The 22,461-nt window shown below is 50.5% G+C and overlaps 6 protein-coding genes across 6 annotated transcripts; 4 read left to right on the top strand and 2 right to left on the bottom strand.

Moving 5' to 3' along the window:
* Positions 1 to 96: 96 nt before the first annotated feature.
* On the top strand, positions 97 to 1,553 carry IAR55_005960 (uncharacterized protein; the record flags this gene model as incomplete). The annotated part of the gene is made up of 6 exons (XM_066949047.1): positions 97 to 119; positions 255 to 424; positions 608 to 709; positions 819 to 887; positions 1,005 to 1,342; positions 1,500 to 1,553. The coding sequence occupies 6 exons, from the start codon at positions 97 to 99 to the stop codon at positions 1,551 to 1,553; spliced, it is 756 nt and encodes a 251-aa protein (XP_066800820.1).
* Positions 1,554 to 2,085: 532 nt separating this feature from the next.
* IAR55_005959 (uncharacterized protein) lies at positions 2,086 to 5,231 on the bottom strand (the record flags this gene model as incomplete). The annotated part of the gene is made up of 14 exons (XM_066949046.1): positions 2,086 to 2,275; positions 2,370 to 2,767; positions 2,833 to 2,947; positions 3,019 to 3,360; positions 3,417 to 3,794; positions 3,858 to 3,938; positions 3,992 to 4,061; positions 4,118 to 4,271; positions 4,337 to 4,369; positions 4,437 to 4,508; positions 4,569 to 4,779; positions 4,863 to 4,957; positions 5,014 to 5,127; positions 5,202 to 5,231. 14 exons carry the CDS (start codon positions 5,229 to 5,231, stop codon positions 2,086 to 2,088), a joined length of 2,283 nt encoding a protein of 760 aa, XP_066800819.1.
* A 404-nt stretch (positions 5,232 to 5,635) lies between these two features.
* On the top strand, positions 5,636 to 9,608 carry IAR55_005958 (uncharacterized protein; the record flags this gene model as incomplete). Its single annotated transcript, XM_066949045.1, has 20 exons — positions 5,636 to 5,977; positions 6,081 to 6,512; positions 6,568 to 6,657; positions 6,713 to 6,727; positions 6,778 to 6,847; positions 6,903 to 6,917; positions 6,970 to 7,002; positions 7,053 to 7,123; positions 7,177 to 7,252; positions 7,305 to 7,440; positions 7,501 to 7,537; positions 7,585 to 7,638; positions 7,689 to 7,765; positions 7,823 to 7,880; positions 8,003 to 8,150; positions 8,200 to 8,261; positions 8,322 to 8,687; positions 8,750 to 8,801; positions 8,862 to 8,879; positions 8,947 to 9,608. 20 exons carry the CDS (start codon positions 5,636 to 5,638, stop codon positions 9,606 to 9,608), a joined length of 2,814 nt encoding a protein of 937 aa, XP_066800818.1.
* A 792-nt stretch (positions 9,609 to 10,400) lies between these two features.
* On the bottom strand, positions 10,401 to 11,899 carry IAR55_005957 (uncharacterized protein; the record flags this gene model as incomplete). Its single annotated transcript, XM_066949044.1, has 3 exons — positions 10,401 to 10,692; positions 10,743 to 11,620; positions 11,699 to 11,899. The coding sequence occupies 3 exons, from the start codon at positions 11,897 to 11,899 to the stop codon at positions 10,401 to 10,403; spliced, it is 1,371 nt and encodes a 456-aa protein (XP_066800817.1).
* A 2,391-nt stretch (positions 11,900 to 14,290) lies between these two features.
* Positions 14,291 to 18,700, top strand: IAR55_005956 (uncharacterized protein; the record flags this gene model as incomplete). The annotated part of the gene is made up of 20 exons (XM_066949043.1): positions 14,291 to 14,323; positions 14,378 to 14,493; positions 14,598 to 14,728; positions 14,821 to 15,058; positions 15,121 to 15,456; positions 15,525 to 15,587; positions 15,640 to 15,689; positions 15,742 to 15,851; positions 15,900 to 16,026; positions 16,084 to 16,239; positions 16,296 to 16,493; positions 16,557 to 16,793; positions 16,849 to 16,940; positions 16,995 to 17,102; positions 17,154 to 17,592; positions 17,659 to 17,746; positions 17,807 to 18,078; positions 18,157 to 18,220; positions 18,310 to 18,526; positions 18,590 to 18,700. 20 exons carry the CDS (start codon positions 14,291 to 14,293, stop codon positions 18,698 to 18,700), a joined length of 3,186 nt encoding a protein of 1,061 aa, XP_066800816.1.
* Positions 18,701 to 19,314: 614 nt separating this feature from the next.
* Positions 19,315 to 22,074, top strand: IAR55_005955 (uncharacterized protein; the record flags this gene model as incomplete). The annotated part of the gene is made up of 7 exons (XM_066949042.1): positions 19,315 to 19,480; positions 19,553 to 19,568; positions 19,675 to 20,471; positions 20,533 to 20,625; positions 20,707 to 21,049; positions 21,124 to 21,348; positions 21,417 to 22,074. The coding sequence occupies 7 exons, from the start codon at positions 19,315 to 19,317 to the stop codon at positions 22,072 to 22,074; spliced, it is 2,298 nt and encodes a 765-aa protein (XP_066800815.1).
* Positions 22,075 to 22,461: the final 387 nt, after the last annotated feature.

Below are 22,461 nucleotides of genomic sequence, written 5' to 3'. Positions count from 1 at the left end.
AGAGGTCAAAACGGTCATCGCATCATCATCATCTGCCGGCGACAACAACAAAACATATACATTACTGGTCCATTGGTTCATCACATGCTGGCGAGGATGGAATCCATGTCATGGGACTAGTACGTCGCTGTTCCGAGTCATGCCCACGTCCTTCTCCTTTTCAACGTCGCATAGAGACCTCACCTCCACTCGTCATTGCATTCTCGGCACAAAATGTCTGGTATTCTGGTATTGACAAGACGGTGTCCCCGCAGCATACTGAAATACGTCCTGATAGGCGATTCGGCAGTGGGGAAATCGTCTTTACTGATACGACTCACCGATAATCGGTTCGATCTTACGGAACCTACTCTGGGGGTAGAGTTTGGGAGTAGGATAGTGAATGTCGGCGAAGGAGAGAACGGGAAGAGGGTCAAGGTGCAATGTGAGTCTCGTGTCATCCATATCAGATCTACCTTGCGGTGTTGGCGACAACGAGAGAGTCCAGGACCGTCTTTTTCGACCGAGGAGGATAGTAACGAGTACTTGATCCATATGATCGAGCCCTTGCTGGGTCGTGAGGGCGCTACAGTATGCTGATCGGACACTTGCGATGCTCTCTCTGCAGGTTGGGACACAGCAGGTACCGAATCATTCCGCTCGATCACTCGAAGTTATTTCAGAGGAGCAGCAGGGGCGTTGTTGGTGTACGACGTCACGCGAAGGGATTGTGAGTGACGACCAACCTTGTCGTTACTGAAGATCCAGGAGACCCAGCGGTTTCCAATACCAAGCGACTTTATCGCGAAAATGTGACTAACTGTATTGACCGCTCTCAGCTTTCGATCACGTCACTTCCTGGCTTGAAGATCTTCGCAAACATGCCGATGAGAATGTATCTATCATCCGTGAGTCCATCCATACACTTTCTGTTAACGTCATGTCCCCTTCCCGCAAAGTATATCGATGCCCAACCTCATCAAAAGGATATTGAGGCTGATCTCATATCGACCGTCTACCCCTAGTCGTCGCAAACAAAACCGATCTATGTTCATCCACACCTCCGCCTCTCCCGCAAATATCGTATGGTCAAGCAATCTCCCTCACAGCTGAACCAGACGAACCATCATCTCAGTCCACAAATCTCGATTCTTCGACCATAACACATGCTGATGGAGGGGGTGGACGGCCCCTCCGACCTCGAGCCGTGACGACGCTGGAAGGGGCCTTGTACGCCAAGGAACATGGGTTGTTGTATGTGGAGACTTCGGCGAAGGAAGGCTGGGGCGTGGTGGACGCTTTTGAGTGGACGGCGAGAGAGGTTTTGGACAGAGTCGGTAAGGCGGAATTGGAGAGGAAGAAGGTGGGTACTTCTCTCTCTCTCTTTGGGTAATCAAGATGGGAGAAGTGAGAAATTGTCAGCCTCGGTCGTGGAGAGGGGGAATATGAATGGAGAGAGGAGGGAAAGAAGATGTTGTGCGCAATATGTGGAATGACACTGACACCATTGTGCTTCTCAGGCTGGCGGAGTGAAGCTGAACAAACAGACCGATCAGAAAGGAGGGTGTTGTTGAATTTCCTCAGGTTGAGCATTGAGCGACAAGGAGGTCGGGCTGCGATTCTGCCGAAGAAGTCCTTTCGGAATGTAGTACAATGTACGATCGAAAGGCCCCAGCCTCACTGAGAGAGAATCAACTGGGCAGAATGTACTACTGTATACTGTATCTTGGCGATCATACTGTATGTAGAGGCAGAGGCGCATCATGTTGTATTTTCGATTGACTTGTCTCTAGGACTTTTTGTGAGTCATTAACGGGGATGTATATCACGCTTTCTCTGGATGATATGGTATGGCTGTCATACTTTGACTCAGTCACATGAGATTTACTACTTGACTATCAGATTGATTGGTTCGTCGCAGAAGCAGAAGCAAAAAAACGGATTGATTGGTTCGTCGCCTCAAGCAAGTTGCCAACGGTCTCTGCACACTAGTTTTTGAAGATGCATAGATATATGACTGATGCATCACAAGAATCCTGAATCTACATCTCTGGATTGACCACCACGATCTCACCACTGACCGTCCGCAGATATGTGGGATCAGCCTCAAGCGTTGATAGCTCCCCCTTCACCATCCACGGCAACTTCCGTCTGGGCCTCACTACCCAGGGCCACGCCTGCGCTTTCCTCTTCGACCACCTCGGGTACGGTCACCGCGTCTTTCTTCTGCTGCATGTCTTTTTGAGCTGGCGGAGGATTGCAGATATCTTCGCCGAATGTACGAAGGGATAGAATGCTATTGATTTGGTTCGAGTCAGAACAGTCAGATTTGATGAGGTGAACTCCCAACGAGACTCAATGTTGAATGAGAACGGCAAAAGGAGACCCACCTCTTCTCCCTCTTATCAATCATCAGACTCAAGCTCATCTTCGCCTTCCAAACAGGTAACCACATCGGTAATCTCAACTCCCCGCCCGCCTCTTTCCCCTCTTGGAAATTGACGATCGCACAACCCATCTCCCGACTCTCCATCTCCTTCTTCCATTCTTCGCTGGAGAACTTGTCAATGGCCGGATAATGGTCCTGTAGAAGGGTCCGGAGTTCGACGAGAGTAGCGTTGATCACGAACCCTTCGCCGACATGAGGGAGAAGTTCGAGAATGCCGTCGATGGGCGATCGCCATTTACATCCTATTTCTACTCTTTGTTGTGAATCTTGACGAGCGAAAGATTTCACTCCAGCAGAGATTATTCGGAGTCGAGTGTAATCGTTGTTCAGGATGATCGTCTTCCAAGATTCACGGTATCAGCTTTCCCTGTCACAAATGTGAGGACGGGTAGTCATGAACGCACCTTCACAATATCGTTGGTCAGGTAGATGGTCCTGAGCGGCTCTCCATACTCATTTCTGACAAGCAAGTTGTGCTTTGGGAAAGTGTCCTTGAACTTGAACCGTTCACTGTCGCGACTACAAATCAGTACTCGTTCTTCGTAATCCCACATCGTCCTTGAGATCGCGAATGTATCCGCTCGACTCACATGATGGTCTTGATCTCCTCGTTTTCCGGATCAACATAAGAGTATGGATCCTCCTTGAAGCTCAGATCGCGCTTCTCCTTCTTCGCAGGTCCACTGGCAGTCGTAGCGGGAGTCGAAGCCTCAGCTGGCGTAGCGACACCAGAAGACGATCCGGCCGCCGGAGAGTTCTCCCTGGCGCGTTTGGTCTCAGAGCCTTGAGCAGCCGGGGAAGCGGGTCGTTTCAGAGAGGAGGAAGCAGCATCTTCAGCGGTGGTAGACGGAGCGGAAGATTTGGAGCCACGTTTCTCGAGCACACAGACGAAGAATCCGCCGGTGTTTTGGTCGTGAGGCAGTAATCTCATACTGTCCAGAGAATGATTAGTCATCCTGACCATTACATCGATGGCACTGCAGCTCACCAGTTTTCCAAGCCGAGTTCGGCCACATTGGCGGGCGGCCAAAGCGTACTTGGCAGACCCTTCCCTCTGTCCTTCTCCTTCTCTATCCCGCTGTCCACAGCCTTCCTGTACTCCTCGAAACTCTCATACCAGACGATCTCCTTGCTGGTCTGGGTATCAGGTTGGGTTCCCACCTTCCAGCTAGTCTTGCCCGGTCGTCGTTTCAGGTTTGGAAGTTGTGAAGATACGTCCACAATCGTGAATTGACCTGGCCGAGCATTGAGTCCCGCTGCTATGACAGCTTCATCCTCTGATGGGTTGAAGGAACAGGTGGAATAGACGAGTCGACCGCCAGGTTTCAGCATGGTCATGGCTCTCTCGAGGATTCGCAGTTGAAGACTACGAAAAGAGGTCTATTGAGGGGCCAACCTTGACTGAGGTAAGTAGTTGAGACTTGCTCACCCGTGAAGACTGTTCCCATCTGCTGCGCCCCATTTGCCCCAGATCTCGATGTTCTTTCTCAACGTTCCGTCACCGCTACATCTGTAAGGGATCGTCAGCGGTCGATTCTGTTCATTGAAAGTGAAGCTACGCACGGGACATCCGCCAAAATCCTGTCAAACTGCAATGTCTTCCCAACTCCCAGCTTGATCGTGGGATACATGGCTGCGACGGCCTGGTCAGCTATGCCTCAGTCCATCGTCAATAGACGACTAGCTCACAGGCATCATAATTGGTCACGATCAATCCCTTGCTGGGCATCCTTCCAGTCTGGTGGACGAGCATGTGAGTTCTTTTGTAATCCGAGTCGTTGGCGATGAGTAAACCGGTAGAGGCGGTGTGGTGAGGGTTGAGGGCTTCAATTATTTGAGCGGTCTGAGAACATCGATCAGCTAGTCTGCGAAAACCGATGACTTCTCTCAGTAATTTCGAGAGCGTACCTTTGATCCAGGAGCCGCGCACATGTCAAGACACTGTAGACGATAGCAGTCAGCATGAATTCTTAATTCTGATCAGCCCGCAGCGTTTACTATAACTGACCAGATGATGAGGCTCGACATCAAGGAAAAGAGGAGGGATCATCGACACTGCTTCTTGTCGACTCAGATTGCCCTAGAGTCAACATGGATCAGTCAGCGCCCTGACTCGAAACGGAGAAGGTAAATCGCTCACAACTTCGGTCTCGCCAACCAAGAATCGCTGAAACAGTCTGAAAGGTTCAGTCTTCCTCACGACTCTCTTGGGAGCTTCGATCTGCCAGCCCAATTGTCCCGGATACCAAGCCAGTTGAGAAGGGGGGTCGATCTTCTTGCCTTCGAATTCGACGTCCAGCATATTGGGTACATAGGCAGTCTTGATGATATCGTTGATGGTTTCGGCGTGACTACAGCGCCTGCAGTCAGCATCAAGTATGGTTTGGTGCCCATCAAATCGCGCGGATCTGAGCGACCGAGACCGACGACTTACGCTCTCGATCCTGTCACTCGGAAAGTGACTGGCAACTCTTTCCTCAGACAAGCCATGAAATCCGACCATTCTTCGTCCGAGACAATACCTTGAGCCTGCCCGACTATGAGCTACACTTACATTACCGGTGATGCGTGGCCGGATAGCTCACCTTGTAATACTGCTCAAAGGCTTCATTGTGCATGTCAGTGGGAGCGAACTTTTTCCAATCTCCACCTCCATCTCCTGATCTGGCATCGTCACGATTGATTGGTTGACGACCTCGCTGAGGACAGAGTTAAGCTTCGCCCGAGATGTAGCTGACTGTGATTTCCTTGATTGAGAATACATAAAGCTCACCGATGCGTTTTTGCTCCTGTGCTTTGCCATTGTCACGACGGTGTGTCTCTGCTATGGACGAGAGATCATGTTACAAGTTGAGTTGGTTATGACTTTTATTTTGATGAGACGCTCAGAGGAAAAATCCCAAGTGAGCGGACTCCACGTGGGATGCTGTGTCACGTGATACATCTCCGAGGAACGCGTTTCACCTCGAGATCAGTGAGTTAGTAGTTGTGCATTTATACATGACCATTGTGGATGGGTTAGTCCTCGTACTGTGCATCCCTTCCAGCTCACTCCCTCTATCAGACGCCTCGACCAATGATGCTGAGCATATCGATCGCATAGGCAGCCAGTATACTTCCTTCAATCCACTGTTTTGATTGTCGTCTGACCATCTGCTGTCAAGGAGAACCTCCTGCTGTTCCTCGCCGAGTCCTCCACTGTGAATAATGGGTGCAAACGGCAGACTCACTCTCAAACGATCTCCCACGTTTCAACAGCCGTCTTCCTCTCGTTCAACTAATCACACCTCCAGACCTCTCGCGCAGACCTCCTCGAGCTCACGATCCGAACCTATCATCATTGATAGCGATGATAGTGACAACGAGGTGCTCGGACCTCTGGCAAGTGGAGGTGAAGCTGTGAAGAGTGAGAGGGCAAAGGGAAAGGAGAAGATGAGGAATGGGTATAATGATTCATCGACCGGGGATTTCTCCACAAATGGTGATGGCAAGGTGGATCTGGAGGCCAGGGAAGCTATCAAGGTCGCTTTGGCAAGGCTCGACGGAGAAGTGAGTGCAGTCACATACAGGGACTGTGCAAAGACAAAGTTTTTTGCCACTTTAGTTCTTGTCTTTATCTCTGAGATAGCAGCTGATGTGAGCATTGCTTCAGATCAAATCTGTTGTCGCCCAACTAGAACCGCTACAGGCTCTGCACGCGTCCCTGACTGCCGAAAGGCGACATCTCGAAGCCCAGCTCTCTGTCTCGGCTCACCTTCCTAAGCCTTCCACTTCTTTCACGACCGAACCCACGACTAGCAGTATAGACTATCAATCCTCCTCTTTCCCATTCTCTGCGGCTATACTGCAAACTCTGAAGAAACAGTTCAACCTCACATCGTTCCGACTCTGTCAAGAAGGCGTAATCAATGCAGCCGTCGATGATCGAGATATTGTATGTGTCATGCCTACTGGAGGAGGAAAGAGCTTGACCTATCAACTACCGGCCGTAATGGGGAGAGGTCTGACGGTCGTGATTAGTCCCTTGTTGGCTCTGATATGGGACCAAGTAAGGGCTATGAAAGAGATTGGAGTAGAATGTGTCGTGAGTGTATTACCTGGAATCAGCACGACGGATCACGCCAACAAATATACGATAGATGATGACCGGGGCGACGAGCACAGGAGAACAGAATGAGATATATGATAGGATAAAGAACGGGCCTTCGCGAGGTCAGAAAGAACTACGGGTTAGTTCCGCACACTACAAGGCCTGATCATTGTGACTTACACAATTGCTCGCAGTTATGCTACGTTACGGTCAGCCTCGTCGTCACTCCAGCCCTTTGAACAAACTGACCTCTCCATAGCCTGAGAAAATATCAAAGTCAAAGAGATTGATATCTTCCTTGGAGCAGGCGAACACAGCGGGAAGGCTGCGTGAGTGCCATAGTCTTGTCGAAGTGATCTCCGCTGATCCAACGCGATTCAACAGGGCGTTTCGTAATTGGTGCGTCATGTTCTTCGAGGTCGGGAAGCATAAACGCTGAATCCTATGGCAGATGAGGCCCATTGCTGCAGTCAGCTAGGTCATGGTATGATTTTTCCCGCGATGATGCTTTGCAGGGGCTGACTAGACCCTCAGACTTCCGTCCCGATTATAAGAAATTGTCGATGCTCAAGACTCTGTTTCCTCGAGTGCCAATACAAGCTGTCGTGAGGACCCTTTCCCCTACAATGTGAATGGTGTTGCTAAGAACCATGTGTAGACTGCTACTCTGAGCGCCAAAACTCTTCCCGATCTGCTCAAGATTCTTCGCCTGGGACCTATCACCGATGGGCGCAGTGAGCTACATTCTCCGTCGGTCGCTTCATACTGACCGTCTACATACTGCAGGCGCCAAAACTACCGAAACCGTGTTCTTTTCTGCGCCTCTTTTCCGGCCCAATCTGCATTACAAAGTCATATCAAAGCCGTCCAACGCGAAGGCAGCAATCGCAGAAATGGGAAGATGGATACAAGCACATCATGAGTGCGCCCCGATTTTACCTTCGCGCTGTTCATTTGTTGAGCTGACCGATCACCAACGCAGTGGTGAGAGTGGCATCGTCTACTGTCTGAGCAAAAAGGTGATTGCCGTTCTGTGAGATGACCCGCCATATTGACGGCTGGACAGGATGCAGAAACTGTCGCAGAGGAGTTGAGAGAGTGGTCTGGCGGTGGAATAAAGGCAAGTTATGTCTTTCCGTCAATGGGACAGTCAAGCTGACGGAGAGGCAGACGGGTGTTTATCACGCTGGTATTGACGATAATGCGAAGGAAAGGATCCATGTAAGATGGCGTGAAGGAAAGATCAAGTAGGTGGCGCCTCTTTAGGCTTCATGTGCATGTATGCTGATCTTTTGTCATAACAGCTGTATCTGCGCAACCATTGCTTTTGGACTGGGCATCGATAAGGGTGACGTTAGATATGTAGCTCGTGAGTGTCCGAATACTCAACAATGTACCTCATGGCTGATCAATAACCCACTTTCAGATCATTCCGTAGGTCTTTGTCTGGACGACAAGGTCAGATCAATCTGATCCCTTTTTAGATGTCCAAGTCGCTCGAGGGCTACTACCAGGAGACAGGACGAGCCGGACGCGACGGAAAAGACAGCGACTGTGTGCTGTTCTATCGAGGCCAAGATGCGGCGAGATTGTCTTCCCTTATATACGGTGACGTAGATGGAACCAGCAAATGTGAGTCGCTCAACTGATTCGAGCTAAGCGGACTGACTGTGTTATGCAGTACAAGAAATGCTCCGATTTGCCCAAGACCTCAAGACATGCCGAAAGGTAGCCTTCGCCAGGGTGAGCCGGTCATCTTGCAGGCTGAGATATTGCCAATAACCACATTTGACTTGATCCCAGTATTTCTCAGCTTCGGCTCATCTTTCCGCATCAGCATGGGACAACGCAGATTCCCTGTCTTCTTCTGGCGGGTCGATCTCCACCTGCGGAATTTGCGACAATTGTAACCGTGATCCGGAAAGTATTGAGACCCGAGATGTTACCCTGGAAAGCTGGAAGATATTGAAGATTGCGCAGATCGTGCAGAGTGAAGGAGGACGGGTCACTCTAGCCAATCTGGGTGATCTGGTCAGGGGCTTGGGAGGAGGGACTTTTGGTGTGGTAGGCGGTGGTGATGAGAGTAGGAAGAAGAAGAGGAAGTTGTCGGGAGAGAAAGGCCAGTTGAGTATGGATGAAGTGGGAGGGAAAGTGATTTTGGGCAAGGATGTGAGTGAAGTGATGGTCTGAATGCACGAATATTCAGTGTGCTGATATGTTGAACTCGACAGGACACCGAGATGCTCTTGATGCACCTCCTGTTGCTGGGCTATCTCAAAGACTGTGAGCTGGCCTGTGCAGTCCAGAGAAATTGACAGCAGCTGACGGCATGTTCTCCACTAGCCTATCATGCGACGGCCTGTGAGTCAGCTGGATTGGGCCCAAATTTCGTACCAAAACAAGCTGATGATCCTATCCACCGTGACAGTCTCCGTGAACGTATACATCATACCTTCCGATTCTGCGGTCCGACTCACTCGGTTAACATTTGACGAAGTGCAGGAAGGGAAAGCAAATGTGAAAGTGGAATGTACTTTCCCTGCTCCGGCGAAGAAAATCACAAAGAAAGGAAAGAAGAAAGCTGCCCATACAGGCGAAGGGGATGGAGAAGATGGAGAGGACGAGGATGAGTATGAGGAGGTGATGGTGGATGAGGAGGTTGCGAAGACTAATGAGGAAGGGGAGGGGAGACGGAAGAGTGCTACGAAAGGGAAAGCGAAATCGAAAACAACGACAACGGCAACTACCGGCACAAGCAAGGGTGGAACCAAGAGACCATCTGCCAAGAAACGCAGTAAGAAGGCGACAAACGATGACCAGGAGGAAGAGGACGTCCCATGGGAAGTTGAAGCGGTGGCGGCAGCGGAGGAAGCGGAGCATGAAGAAGCAGGACAAACATTCTTCGATCAACTGAGTCGAACGGTCCAACCCTCAACTGGTAAAGTCGTCCCTGACTCGCGGTCTGGGCTACGAGGTCCGACAGCAAGTGTGGAGGAGAGCGATAGTGCAGGAGGAGAAGGATGGGATGATGGATATGATGATCTCCTGGGTGATTGGGAAGAAGATGGTGGCTGGAAGGTCATTTCGTGACAAGGAGCCAAGCCTTGGAAGGAGAGGAGCAGGAGGGAGTCGTATCGAGTTTCTTGTACTCGTGGTCAAACGTCTGTTGTACGAGTACGAGTACTGTATATTTGTTCAGCAAGGAAGAGAGCACATAGTACAGCATAGTATAGCATAGCATAGCATCCAGCACATGACTGACATGATATTTCACATGTTGAGCATGAAACAGAGAAAACTCCATCGGTGATAGCTGTGGTGGTGATGCAAGGTTGCATCGCGCAACCGGGTGGTGGTGCACAGCGGAAATGCGATCTGGGGAAACATGTGGACAACTGCATATAATGTAACTACAATAAATCCTCCTCCAACTGTCCACAGCACTGACCGTCATCCGCCAAGTCCCTTTCCCATACTCGTTCCCTCAATCTCCTCATCTGCAATCCCCATCTCCAACACCTTATTCCACCTTTCCCAGATACCGCGACCACCTCTCCTCAACACGACTCGACAAGGTCACATCCCGCTCACGCAACATACGGCTCAAGCCTTTCGGCGAGCGGGTATAAGGCGGAGACTTTGGGATAGAACGACAAGCCAAGACGTATCTGGAGAGACAGCGCGCTAGTATCGAGAAAGATAAGAACGGGGTATTTTTGGTGAGTTTGAGATGATTCGACCGATTTGACTTGCACGAGATAATGACTTGCACTGAGCGATTTGATGTCGCGTATCGGTTATCGTTTTGAAAGTTTCCCTACGCATGCTTCCGGTCCATTGCGGTCTTCTACTTGACCCTCCCTGACCTTCCTGATGTCTATCTCACACAAGGACCCTGCCTGGGTCCACTCCGTACCAATCCATCCTCAGCCCATTCTCATTGTCCTGTTGCATCCGCGCAGCCACCCCTGAACCTCCTTCCAGATCTTCGATCAATGTCCTCATCGCCTCATCCCAGCTTTCCACCTGGTCGATCTGCACTTGTCCAACGGAGTGATCGTTGCTCTCCCAGCCCATCTGGAAGCCGCCCTCCTTGTTCTCATCGGCGTACATGCCCTGCCCACCTCGTAAGAAGACGGTGTCGCTGCTTCCCATCCCTTGTGACGAGCCAAGGCTACCACCAACCTCGCTACCTGGCCCAAACGTTTCTGATCCGTTGCCAACGCTTTCGCTAAAGATGACATCGAGGAAATCCCCCTCGCCCGCTGCAGGGCCTCGTCTCGCCTTTCCGTTGCCAGAAAGACGGGTGACTTGGTCGCCACCGCTGCTGGGTGGCGAGCGACGGGGTTCGATGTCTCTTCGGAAAGTATAGGTTTGGAATCGGGAAGGAACTGGGTCTGATAGGCTTGTGGTGTCAACTCAATGGTGGTAGGCATGGCAGTATTGGGAATGGAGGTCGGGAAGAGAGCAGGTGAAAGTGTGAATTCCAGACCAGGGCCAGGAGGTGCGACTGATGGAACAGACAGGAATGCCGACCAGTCGACGGTGTTCTGGGTCGCGTTTGGTGTGCTATTCTCGATCGAGAGTGTGGGTGCGGTGCTGGGAGATGACGATTTGTCTTCAAGTCCACTGAGATTGGCGACTGCCACGACTTGCTTAACCAAATTCTCCAACAAAGACACCCGTTCTCGAAGCGCAGCGTTTGCCGCTCGCAACTCTATCAGAGGATCTTGAGTCGTGGTCGGAGTTGTAGCACGAGAAGGAGATGCCGCGATAACCGGTTTGACATCCTCGAGATGTAAGTCCGCGGGCGGTGGAGCGACATTGGACAGCTTGACGCCGGTACCACTGACCAACTCGGTTGGAATACCGAGGTCATTGGCGAGTGACATGACGCTTTGTGCTGGCGAGGCTTCTCGACCACTGGAACTACCTGGGGATAGTGTGGCATTGCTGGCGGGCCGGGGTGACGGTGTTGATAGTTCGCCACGCTTCAATGCCCTGTTCTCCTCTTCGAGTTCCATCACGCGAGTTTCTAGGTATGCGAGATGGGCTTTCCGTTGGTTCCTCGATCGTTGTGCGGATTCGCGGTTTCGGATGGTCTATGATCCAGCCAAATCGGTCAGCATCGCATCAAACATGAACGATGGAGCGGTAGATGAGACAAGTCAAAGACTCACTCTTGCCTCCTTGCGGGCGATCTTCGCCTTTGTCTCTTCGTCCATTTCCCCGTCGGCGTTCAAGACGATATCGACCTCGCCATCCGACTCGTCTTCGTGGTGTGACGTGGAAGGTCGAGCTCGTTTGTTACCGGTGGCGATGGGTGTTGAAGATGAAGCAGGTCGTTTGGAGGATGAGGCGACAGCGTTGAAGTCAGACATGATGAATTGGTTGATGGAACGTGGTAGAACAAAGGAGTAAGCGTGAGAGTGAGATGCAAATATGTTTCTACAACGAAGTTCAAATGGGGGATGAGGAGGGTATCTTTGAGAAGGGTTGGTGGGTTTATGAAATGCTAGTACAACGAATAGGAGAAGGGTTATGAATATTATCGGATTGGTGGCAAAAGGTGAGTCTGGACTGGAGAGAGAGAGAGAAGAGAAGAGAAGAGAAGAGCAGGACGTGGAACTAGGTGGGGTTTAAGAAGTCATCGACGTGGAAGTGAACGGGATCAAATGAGGATACAGCTTCGGTGTTACGTCGGGCATATGTTGGATGCTGTGCGTGGCAGCGCCGATCTTTTCAGGTCTCAGGTTTGCATCGAAGAATACTTTGCTGCAGTGGTCGACATGTTGAAAGATCAAGCGTCAGATGCTAAACAAGGCGGTGTCGTTGCTGCTGCGTCGGATCCTACGATTGTGGATCTCTTGCTGTCTGGGATGCCTGGCATCGTGCTCAACTACAAGGTCACTCGTGACCATCTTTTCATCAGCTGATTGAGTCTTGCGAGATCGCTTGTAAAGCTTCCCCATATTTCATCCAGCCGTCGGGTAATATCATCCTTCGTTATGAGAGATTTGACCCATTTTCAGCTGGTGGAAGCAGTCAAAATATGCTCTGTGCATAGCATATTCAGAAATCAGATCGCCAACTCTCATTGTCATTATTTGAGCACATGACTATCTATCTATACAACGTGCAGTGATGCCCCAAAAGACTTCCCCGCGGCTCATCAAAGCAAGCGAAGAAAATGGCCCATTCCGTCGGCAGTCCCGAAGCGAGGTTGAGTCTACCGTATAACTTATTCGAAAAGATAATCAGAGTGGTTTGACCTTTTCGCAAAGAGATTTTCGAATCTCGGCTGTGGGGCCCGGACACCAACCGATTGTGCGGATCGGCCAACTGCACTTTGCTTGTACACGATAGGAGTGAAACAGGAGAAGCAAGCACTGACAAAAGGCTGGGAGAAGAGGATGCATTCATGGTGAGAAGGTGAAGGTGGGCAGTAGAGGTGTGCATCTGTGTAGGCAATATGGCAAGTCCAAACCTGCTTGTCGCTACTGCAAAACCGGCCGGATCTCCCGTAGTTGCGAGACCACACATAGCATGTGCGTGTTAATGATCGACGACGTAAAAGAAAAGTTGACCCTTGGAAATAAGGAAAAGTCACCCTGAACCTTGTAGAAGAGCCAGAGAGATATTTTCGAATACTTGCGTCATGACACACACATACACTTAAAAACCTCTCGAAGACAAAACATCTACTCGTATATATGTACAGGATGATAATGTGATGTCCTTTTTGATCCTGTCCAGAAGTATCCTCGTGTCTCGTCCGAACAAGACTCACCTTCGCTGCGAAGCAAACAAATGACCTCGAACGATCGGGATAGATAGCACAATAGCAAACAGGTGAGTCCACAATCTCGACGCATTTATCTGGTTTTGGTCAATCTTTTTTTTTTTTGACCCTCATTCTTGTGGTTATCGTCGTTACCGGTGGTACAAGCTCTGTTGTTATCTTAGTTTCAGCTCCCGCCTCCTGCCCCCCTTTCGTCCTCTTTTTCGTCCTCGAGTTTCTGTAGTGGACAGGACATGAGGCTTTCATCAGCTGTCTCTTCGCCGTTGCTTCTTTGTATCTCCAACAGGAAATAATCAGATCTCTCGGCAAAGCGGTGCCGCTTTTCCGAGTACTGATTTTGACGCGAGGATCAAGTGAGCCGCGCTGCAAATCATTATACTTGTCCGAGTGGATGATAATAAGCCTCCTTTTTTCCTTTTGGTGTTGATAGATAGCTCTCAATCGTCGTTCTCAGGGGCTCATTCTCTTCAACTCGCCCCTTGCTCCTTTGTTTTAGCTATCTTGGCTCGACCATTCGACTCGATTTCTATCACTCGACTTTCTGGAAGATAAGCTTTGTGATCTCCGCCTATCTCTCGTATGGCGACGGACATCTCTTTTGTCATTCAACTCTCATTCCTTATCGTCCTCTACCACTCCTAGTGCTCGTTGACAACCTATATCTACCACGTTCACTCGTCCTCATTCTGCAACTTCCTTCACCTCTTGCACATTCAACACACAGAGCTCTGGTCATCACCGCCTCGTTCATTGGTTAGTAGGTCATTCGTCCAACATCCTCAACGACAGATCTGCATCTTTTTCGGCATTGCCGTCAGTCATCATCTTCTCGCACTTCGTTTTCGTTGTTCTTCACCATGATCCCGATTCTTGTGCGCCATTGCTTGGAGTCTTGGCATGTCTGACGTCGGTGTGAGAGCTACTGGCTGACGTCTAAGCACCTTGCAGCTCTGCATAACATCGGATCAGCATGTCGACCCCAATTCAATCCCCTTCAGACACTGTACGTCGATTGTCTTTAAATACACGATTTGTACTGATTTTGCGTTGGTCACAGCTCCAACCTCCCCTTCCCGCCCAAGTCACCAGCCTGATCAACGGGAGCTCGTCGCCCGGTCGGATGTCTCGTTCCGGATCCGATGCGTCGGGCAATCGAATTAGAAAGGACACAATGTGAGTTCCTCCATTGCTACTGTCCCCGACATCTGCCTGTTCAGCGTCTGAGCGTCTCCATTTATGTGAGATGAGGTGCAAGCTGACGGGAATTGTTTGCACAGTGGTTACAAGTCATCGCCTTTTCCTGCCAAGGCCAATCAGCAGGCGACCGTAGCACGAATCCTCGCTGAGAGCGGATTCATGCCCCAAGAACTCGTCCAGGGAGAAGTTGACTGGTTCTACAATCAACTTGGTGAGTTAGCTGTGACGATGCATAATGTTCCCAATTTCCCCATCCCCGTCTGTGTGCCATTATACTGTGCGTTGACTGACCGATAAATTCAGGCATTGAAAACTCGTACTTCCTGTGGGAACAGCCCGAAGCCATTGCCGATCATGTTCTGGCACTCTTTTCCGCCAAGCTTCTAGCGTACACCAAACATGATCCGGAGAAGCTGATGATTGACCTCGAGAAGATCATCCCTGAGGGTCAGGACAAGGGTCGAGAGGGTGCGGTCTTCATTCACACCAGCAAGGCAGGTGTGACTGTCACTGAGGGTCCCGGTTCTACGGTGGAGAAGAGGTGAGTTGGAAGTGAACCTTTGTTTCGAGATGATAGCCAGCAGCTGATCACTCCCACCTCAGAATCGACTCGCTCTACCTGGACAACTCATCACCATCCAAAGCCTATCGACTTGAGACGTATCGATCCTCCGGAGCCATCTCGTCCACTATCTCACAACAACTCCGATGCTACTTCGTTTCTCGATGCTCATTCCCGACTTCCGCGCCAACCAAGACTCCTCAGGGATACACCGATATCCGATCGGTCTCCGATGCAAGCTTCCTGGAAAAGGCGAGTGAGAACACGTTGGACGTCTATCAAGGTGTCATGAATGAGGTTGAGAGGCGGTATGGACCTGTTATTGAGATGTTTGAGGTAGAGGATAGTCGAGAGAGGAGGCTCGTAATCGGTTACAAGTGAGTGATGATGAATTCGGTTGACAATTGGGGCCAAGTGGACTTTTTGCTAACCCGTGTCATTGCAGGATGGGTGGGACTAGCAAATTCTTCTCCGCATTGAGTGATTTGTACCACTTTTACGGTCTCTAGTGAGTTGGCAATGCGTGCTGTTACTATCCTTCACTGCTGACGTCCCGCAAGTTCCGCCAGGAAGTATGTTGAACAGTTCGCCAATGGCATCACCATCATTTGTGAGTTGTCGTGAGCGGCAGGGGAAACGTTAGTTGATATCGTCCTTCACAGCGATGTACCTCAACCCGGTGCCCAATACTCGAGCACCTCCCATTGAACACTCTATCCACCAGGTCGTGCGAGAAGCTTCCCTCCTGTACTGTCTGCCTGACAACCCATTCGTATGTATCCACTCTTTTCCTATAGTGCCTACGCTGACGGTCATGCAGTTCTCTGTCGCCGACAACGACGACAGTCCGCATGCGGTCCAAGAGGCAACCTACGCCTATGTGGGATGGATATTTGCTCAGCACTTCTGTAATCGGTTGGGTCAAGCTTATCTTGCTCTGAAGAACGGTGAGCTGACGTGTCTTGCGATAGCTCAAGGAGGGAAGCTGACTTAATAATCTACAGCTCTTGACGAGTCAAATCCTGATCATGCTGAAGTTTTGAACAAGATCAAGACGCGATTTAGGGAGGAGACATTCACCCGCGAAAGCATCAGAGATGTTCTCCAAAGTCACCCCGATCTGGTTAGGATGCTCTACATCAACTTCGCCATGATACATTGTGAGTCTGGCGCGCGGACTCGTAGTATAATGTCACGCTAACATCGTACATTCTAGACCCTGCCGCCGACGAGGCTTCTCAGCTCACTCCCACTCTCTCGTTCCAGCGACTCAAGACTGAGCAACCTCTCTCCGATGAGGATCTCTACAACCAGATCCGAAAGACCGCTACCAATCGACATGCACAACAAATCCTTGAGGCTTTGCTTATTTTCAACAAACACGTTCTCAAGTGTAACTTCTACCAACCTACAAGTGAGCTCGTCTTACGTCTGCTTCCAAGCTGAACGCGCTAACCGCGCCCCTTGTACTTCTCAGAGGTCGCTCTCTCTTTCCGATTGGATCCAAGCTTCTTGCCCGAAGTCGAATACCCCAAGAAGCCCTTCGGCATGTTCTTCGTCGTTGGATCGGAATTCCGAGGATTCCACGTCAGGTTCAGAGATGTCGCTCGAGGTGGTATCCGAATCATTAGGTCTAGGGGCAAGGAGAACTATAATTCGAACGTGAGGACCTTGTTCGACGAGAATTACGCGTTGGCTGCGACGCAAAACTTGAGTGAGTGATGGTTTTCATTCGAAAGTGGTCCCCACTGACAAGCACACTACCACAGAAAACAAGGACATCCCGGAAGGAGGTGCTAAGGGCACAATCCTTCCCGTCGTAGACGCCAACATCAGGCAGTGTTTCGAGAAATATGTCGATGTGAGCCACTTTCACGATTCGACAGGCGAGCGTAGCTGACAGTCCACACTCAAGTCCATCGTCGACCTTCTGATCCCGGGTAAGACTCCCGGTATCAAGGGCAAGATTGTCGATGTCAGTGGTCGAACGGATCCTGAGATCCTTTTCTTCGGTCCAGATGAGGTGAGCCTGGCTCTGGAACCCGTGCGTCAATGAGTGTTGACAAATCGACAGAACACTGCCGATCTCATGGACTGGGCTGCCGAGCACGCTCGATCTCGACAGGCACCGTGGTGGAAGTCCTTCACGACAGGGAAATCAGCCGAATTGCTGGGTGGTATCCCACACGACACGTACGGCATGACCTCGCTCTCCGTTCGCCAATATATCCTTGGTGTTCTCAAAGCACACGGCTTGAACGAGAAGGACGTGACAAAATTCCAAACTGGTGGTCCAGACGGTGATCTTGGTTCCAACGAGATCTTGTTGAGCAAGGACAAGACTGTCGCTATCATTGATGGAAGCGGTATCTTGTATGACCCTGCAGGATTGGACAGGCCAGAATTGATTCGCTTGGCTAAAGACAGGAAGCCCATCGTGCACTTTGACAAGAGCAAGCTGGGACCTGAAGGATACCAAGTCTTGGTTGACGACAAGGACGTGAAGCTGCCGAGTAAGTATCGGCTGATAAATGACTGTCATGGTGGCGTTGATGGCGGAAACTGATGACAACGCATAGCTGGCGAGATCGTGCCTGATGGCACTGAGTTCCGAAATGGGTTTCATTTCCGTGTCAAGGCGGACTTGTTTGTCCCCTGCGGTGGTCGGTAAGTCGAGCAACTTCTATAGCCCACGATAGCTGAATCGATGTCTTGGCGCTTTTCTAGACCCGAAGCAGTCAATATTTCCAACGTTTCGAGACTGGTCGACGCCGAAGGCAAACCGAACTTCAAATACGTTGTCGAAGGTGCCAACCTCTTCTTCACCCAACAAGCTCGATTCTACCTCGAGAAGAAAGGTGTGGCCCTCTTCAAGGATTCTAGCACGAACAAGGGTGGTGTGACGAGTAGTTCGCTCGAGGTTCTTGCTGGCCTGGGGCTCAATGACGAGGAATATCTGGACCTGATGATCTTCAAGGATGGCAAGCCATCGCCTTTCTGTATGTTCTTCCAGTCCGGAAAGAATCCGCTGTGGGCGCACAGAACGAATCGCTACTGATGCTTGCTCCCGTTTGCAGACCAGAGCTATGTCAAGGACATTCAGCAGAAGATCTGCGAGAATGCCGCCGCAGAGTATTCTTGGTGAGTCGGTGAACCCCTCATTTGACTTGGAATCGATGCAATCACCCCGTTCAACTTGTGTCTACGGCTATTAACATGTCGATTATCAGTATCGCCAAGGAATGGCTACGAAACAAGGGTACCAAATCTCGAACGACCATCTCCGATCAGCTCTCCTCCACGCTTAACGATCTGCAGAACGAGCTGGAAGTTTCCGATCTGTATGAAAACCTTCAGAGCAGGAAGAACGTGCTTTCCAATGCCATCCCCAAGACTTTGGTCGACAAGGTCGGTTTGGAGGTCTTGATGGACCGATTACCCGAGCAGGTAAGTGTGTGAGGGTTTTCGGAACAAGGCTCCGAGGACTGACTTGAAAGGGGTGTCACGCAGTATCAGCGAGCTGTCTGGTCTGCTTGGGTCAGCTCCAACTACATTTATCAGTGTTCATTGACTGCGTCCAACGTGGACTTTTTCCACTTTTTCTCCAAGCTGTCATCATAGGGGTCAGAAGAGCAGGAGGAGGTCTAACGGACTCGCAGCGAGATCCATGGGAGGAAGGCTGTACCATACATTTCATTTTTTTCAATTTGATAAGGGAACGACGAACCCGATCAAACCAAAGCAAACGACTCAATTCACTTGTTACCACATTACACTGTGCCATAGGACGTTCTTATATTGATGTGATGAGATGAGATGCATTTATCCCTGCCAGATAGAGAGGTTGGCTATTTAGAGATGCAAATGCACCGAGTTTGGATGATTTCCCTGGAACGGCATTGCCGATAAAGTGAGATTCGGAGAATAGATTCAACAGATTCAACAGCGCGTGTAATTTATCTATCAGCGCTTATAGGTGTTTTCGTGACCTACTGTCGTCAAATGACAGAAGAAAGATCAACCATCATTCCAGCAATCCTTGCCATGTGAACGACCTGCATAGTCACTTGCGCGAACAGCTCTGGAGAGCGGTTCGTGTTCTACATCATCATCATCTTGCAAGGAAGTAGTCACGGTAGTATCCGTGGACTAGGGTTAGGGTCGGTCCGACAATCAAGGGCGTATAGCATTGCGAAGGATACGACTTTCGGTTCTGACCCAACAGATTGGACGAGATGTCGATCGCTTCGGGTGAAAGTAGAGCAGCAGATGAGGATCCTCCTCGGGATGGCAGTCAAGGTAGGGAAGGGGAGAGGGAGGCCGGGTCAACTAGTCAGAGTCAAATTCCGACCAAGAGAATTAGGAGAAGAGCGGGACCGTTCAAGCGGTCACGGACTGGATGTGAGTGCTGAGTCGTGCGGTACTCAGTGGGTGAGAGATTTTACTGATAGTTCTTGACTTGATGCAATTCAGGTGGGACCTGTAAGAGGTATGTTTGCTCTCGTATCGATAAAAGATATTCGGCTTCGATCCGAAGGCTTAGAGGAAGGGGTGGAGCCCAAATACTGACTGACAACACTCGCTCGCTCGCACAGGAGAGGGAAGAAATGCGATGAGGATTGGACGCCCGAAGGATTCTGTCAACGATGTATTGCGGGTCAATTCGATTGTGCAGGACGAACAGGCGGCCCTTCGAGTGATTCAGTCGCTGGGCCATCCCTGGGAGCCGCCATTGGGAGGGGAGTGAGACGAGTGTCAGGGAATGACGAGGTGGGGCCTGCTAGACTAAGTCGAGGAGATGGAATGGGGGTATCTCAGCTTCCTGCCCAGTCTGCGATCGGTTCTGATTTAACGATACTCGCTCAACGAAGTTGTTCTTCGTCCACAACGTTCGTCAACACTCCAAATTCCCCTGTCGACTCCAATCCTCTACCACATACAAGTACAACGTCCACCTTCGACCCATCCATCACTGCTTCCAACTACGCCCAGTGGACCAACATCGTCAATCATCCCACTCCTGATCCAATAACCACTTCTATCTTCTCCGCTCTTCCCTTTGCCCAACCATCCTACGACTGGACGTCATCCCTCACACAATCGTCCGTGTCCGCCACGACTACCGCTGCGCAACTGTCTGCTCATCTGACGACGAACACGGACGGATCGTTGGCCATCGATTCGGCAACTCTGACTTGGAATACGACCGACGATATGTGGAGTGATCTGGGACTCTCGTTCGTTCAGAGTCCACATCAAACGAATGGCAATGCACATCATTCATCGAGCGCCGCTGCTGGTTGTGGCGGTGGCGGTACTGGAGGTAATTCGAGACTAGTTTTCATCAACAGTAAGGAACCGATGAGACAGGGTGTATCCCTAGCTGAGATCTGTGAGTGTATTCTCTGCTGATGGAGCTGCTCCTTTGTTGATGGGAGAGTGACGGAGAATAGACGCACGAGTGGTGGAGTCTTGGTTGGTGGGGATACCTTCTACAACGAGAGATTACGCTAGAGCTCGTATCCTCGCCTTGAACGACAACAATAGTGAGTCTGATCTGGACGACGCGGGGTTGTCCTTCTACGCTATAGGACACTGATGACGGAGACCAGCTGACCGGTACCCAGGTGTGATGCGTAATGTACGCTACGCCGTCGCGGCAGCCTACATCTTTCTCTTCGCATCCGACTCGCAGGACGTTAACGCCAATCAACCGCAGCCCAAACTCGTCGAGATGGCTTGGCAAGGAGCAGGTATCATAGATGGTCAAGCGGGAACCGCAACCAAGACTAAGAACCACGACAAAGGCATAAATGGGTCGACTGGAAATGCGAGCAAGAAGATACGGTTGTATGTGGATCATGTCTCGACGCCTTTTGCAGCGGATCTGGAAAGCACGAAATGGACCGAAGATGCGATTCAGGAGTTGAGGGAGGTCATAGTTACCGAACAAGCGCAATTATCTGATCTGTGAGTTTTGGGGACGAATCGTCCAGGGTATAGGGTATACATTAGGTAAAAATCTAGCTGATCCCGCTACGCAGACTATGGGGAGTGATCGACCTCCAGCTCGTCGAGTTCATAAGAGGTGGCGCAGCGCCCTCGTATAATATGCTAGCGCTGGGTGACCGTCTCGTCAGAAGTGCTATGGGGAAGAATCGACCGCCTCTCACCCTTTCGACTCTCAGAACGCATGATACGTTCTCGCTTCGATTGTATGCTTTGTCAGATATCAGTCGTTGCATCGTTCAGCGAGGCAGGAAGACCATGTACGTGCCGTCCGCCGTCATGATGCATGTGTGGTTCTCTGACTGACAAACGTGTCATGGGAATGCAGCTTCAACTTTGGCTTCGGCGACCATGCAGCAGATGTTTCGCTCCCGTTGTCCGGCGATGAAGAACCATGGGCGACGTATCTTGGTCTACCCGATTCCATTGTGATTCTTCTTGCGAAAATCGTGAATCTCTGCGCGGAATATTCGTCCTCTTCATCATCTCCGATAGTGACCGCCAAGGTCAAGGCCGATGCGGAAGAGATCGAATCTGCTCTGAGAGGATGGCAATCTCGAACATTCATAATCACCGATTCGGTCGATTCTGCCGCTTTGGTCTCGCGTACGATCGCCGGTGAACTATGGCGTCTATCAGCTTTGATCCTGCTCTACCAATCGGTCCACAGAGTGGGAGGATTACATCCGGTCATTCGAAAGAGCCAGAAGGAGATCCTGAGTCTCTTGGATTCCATCAGCCAGTTACCCAACGGCGATCTGTTCGGCTTCATAGCCCTACCAGCGTTCTTGGCAGCGACGCTGAGTCTGACGGAAGCTGATCGGAACAGATCGATGAAACATCTCACGAGACCCGGTCCGGAGAGGGTGTGGTTGGATAACATTGCTCTGGTGGAGAAGTTATGGGAGGAAGTGGATGAAACGGGGAGATTACCGGATTGGCATGACAAGATGACGAGGGAAGGGTTGTCCGTGGCTTTCTTCTGAGTGGGGGATGGGTGAGGTCAGGTCTAGTGAATGACGGACATTGTACTCGTAGTTTCATCATTGGGACTTTTTCGATGTCCTAAAAAAAGGCTCATATCGTCGTCGCATGACTGTCTGGACAACAGGTGACAAGGTCACAGCGCACGGAGTGAAAATGACAAGCTCATGATCATCATGCATCCATCGTGTGGCAAGAAAGATAATGTCTCTGGTATTCACGAGTTGATCAGGCACCGGTATCTCAGTCGGGATTTTTGATAATCTCTTGCGGACGACAGTTCCGAGTGGAAGAGCGTACATGTAACAGCGCGGATGGAATAACAAACACAAAGAGGTCAAGTCGTATTCACCTTGAAATCCAATACTAACAATACGAAGCAGCCTCGT

The sequence above is a fragment of the Kwoniella newhampshirensis genome, chromosome 12 (assembly GCF_039105145.1).
Source record: "Kwoniella newhampshirensis strain CBS 13917 chromosome 12, whole genome shotgun sequence".
NCBI lineage: Eukaryota > Fungi > Basidiomycota > Tremellomycetes > Tremellales > Cryptococcaceae > Kwoniella > Kwoniella newhampshirensis.
The sequence above is the reverse complement of the archived record's forward strand: the minus strand, read 5'-3'. Positions and strand labels throughout refer to the sequence as shown.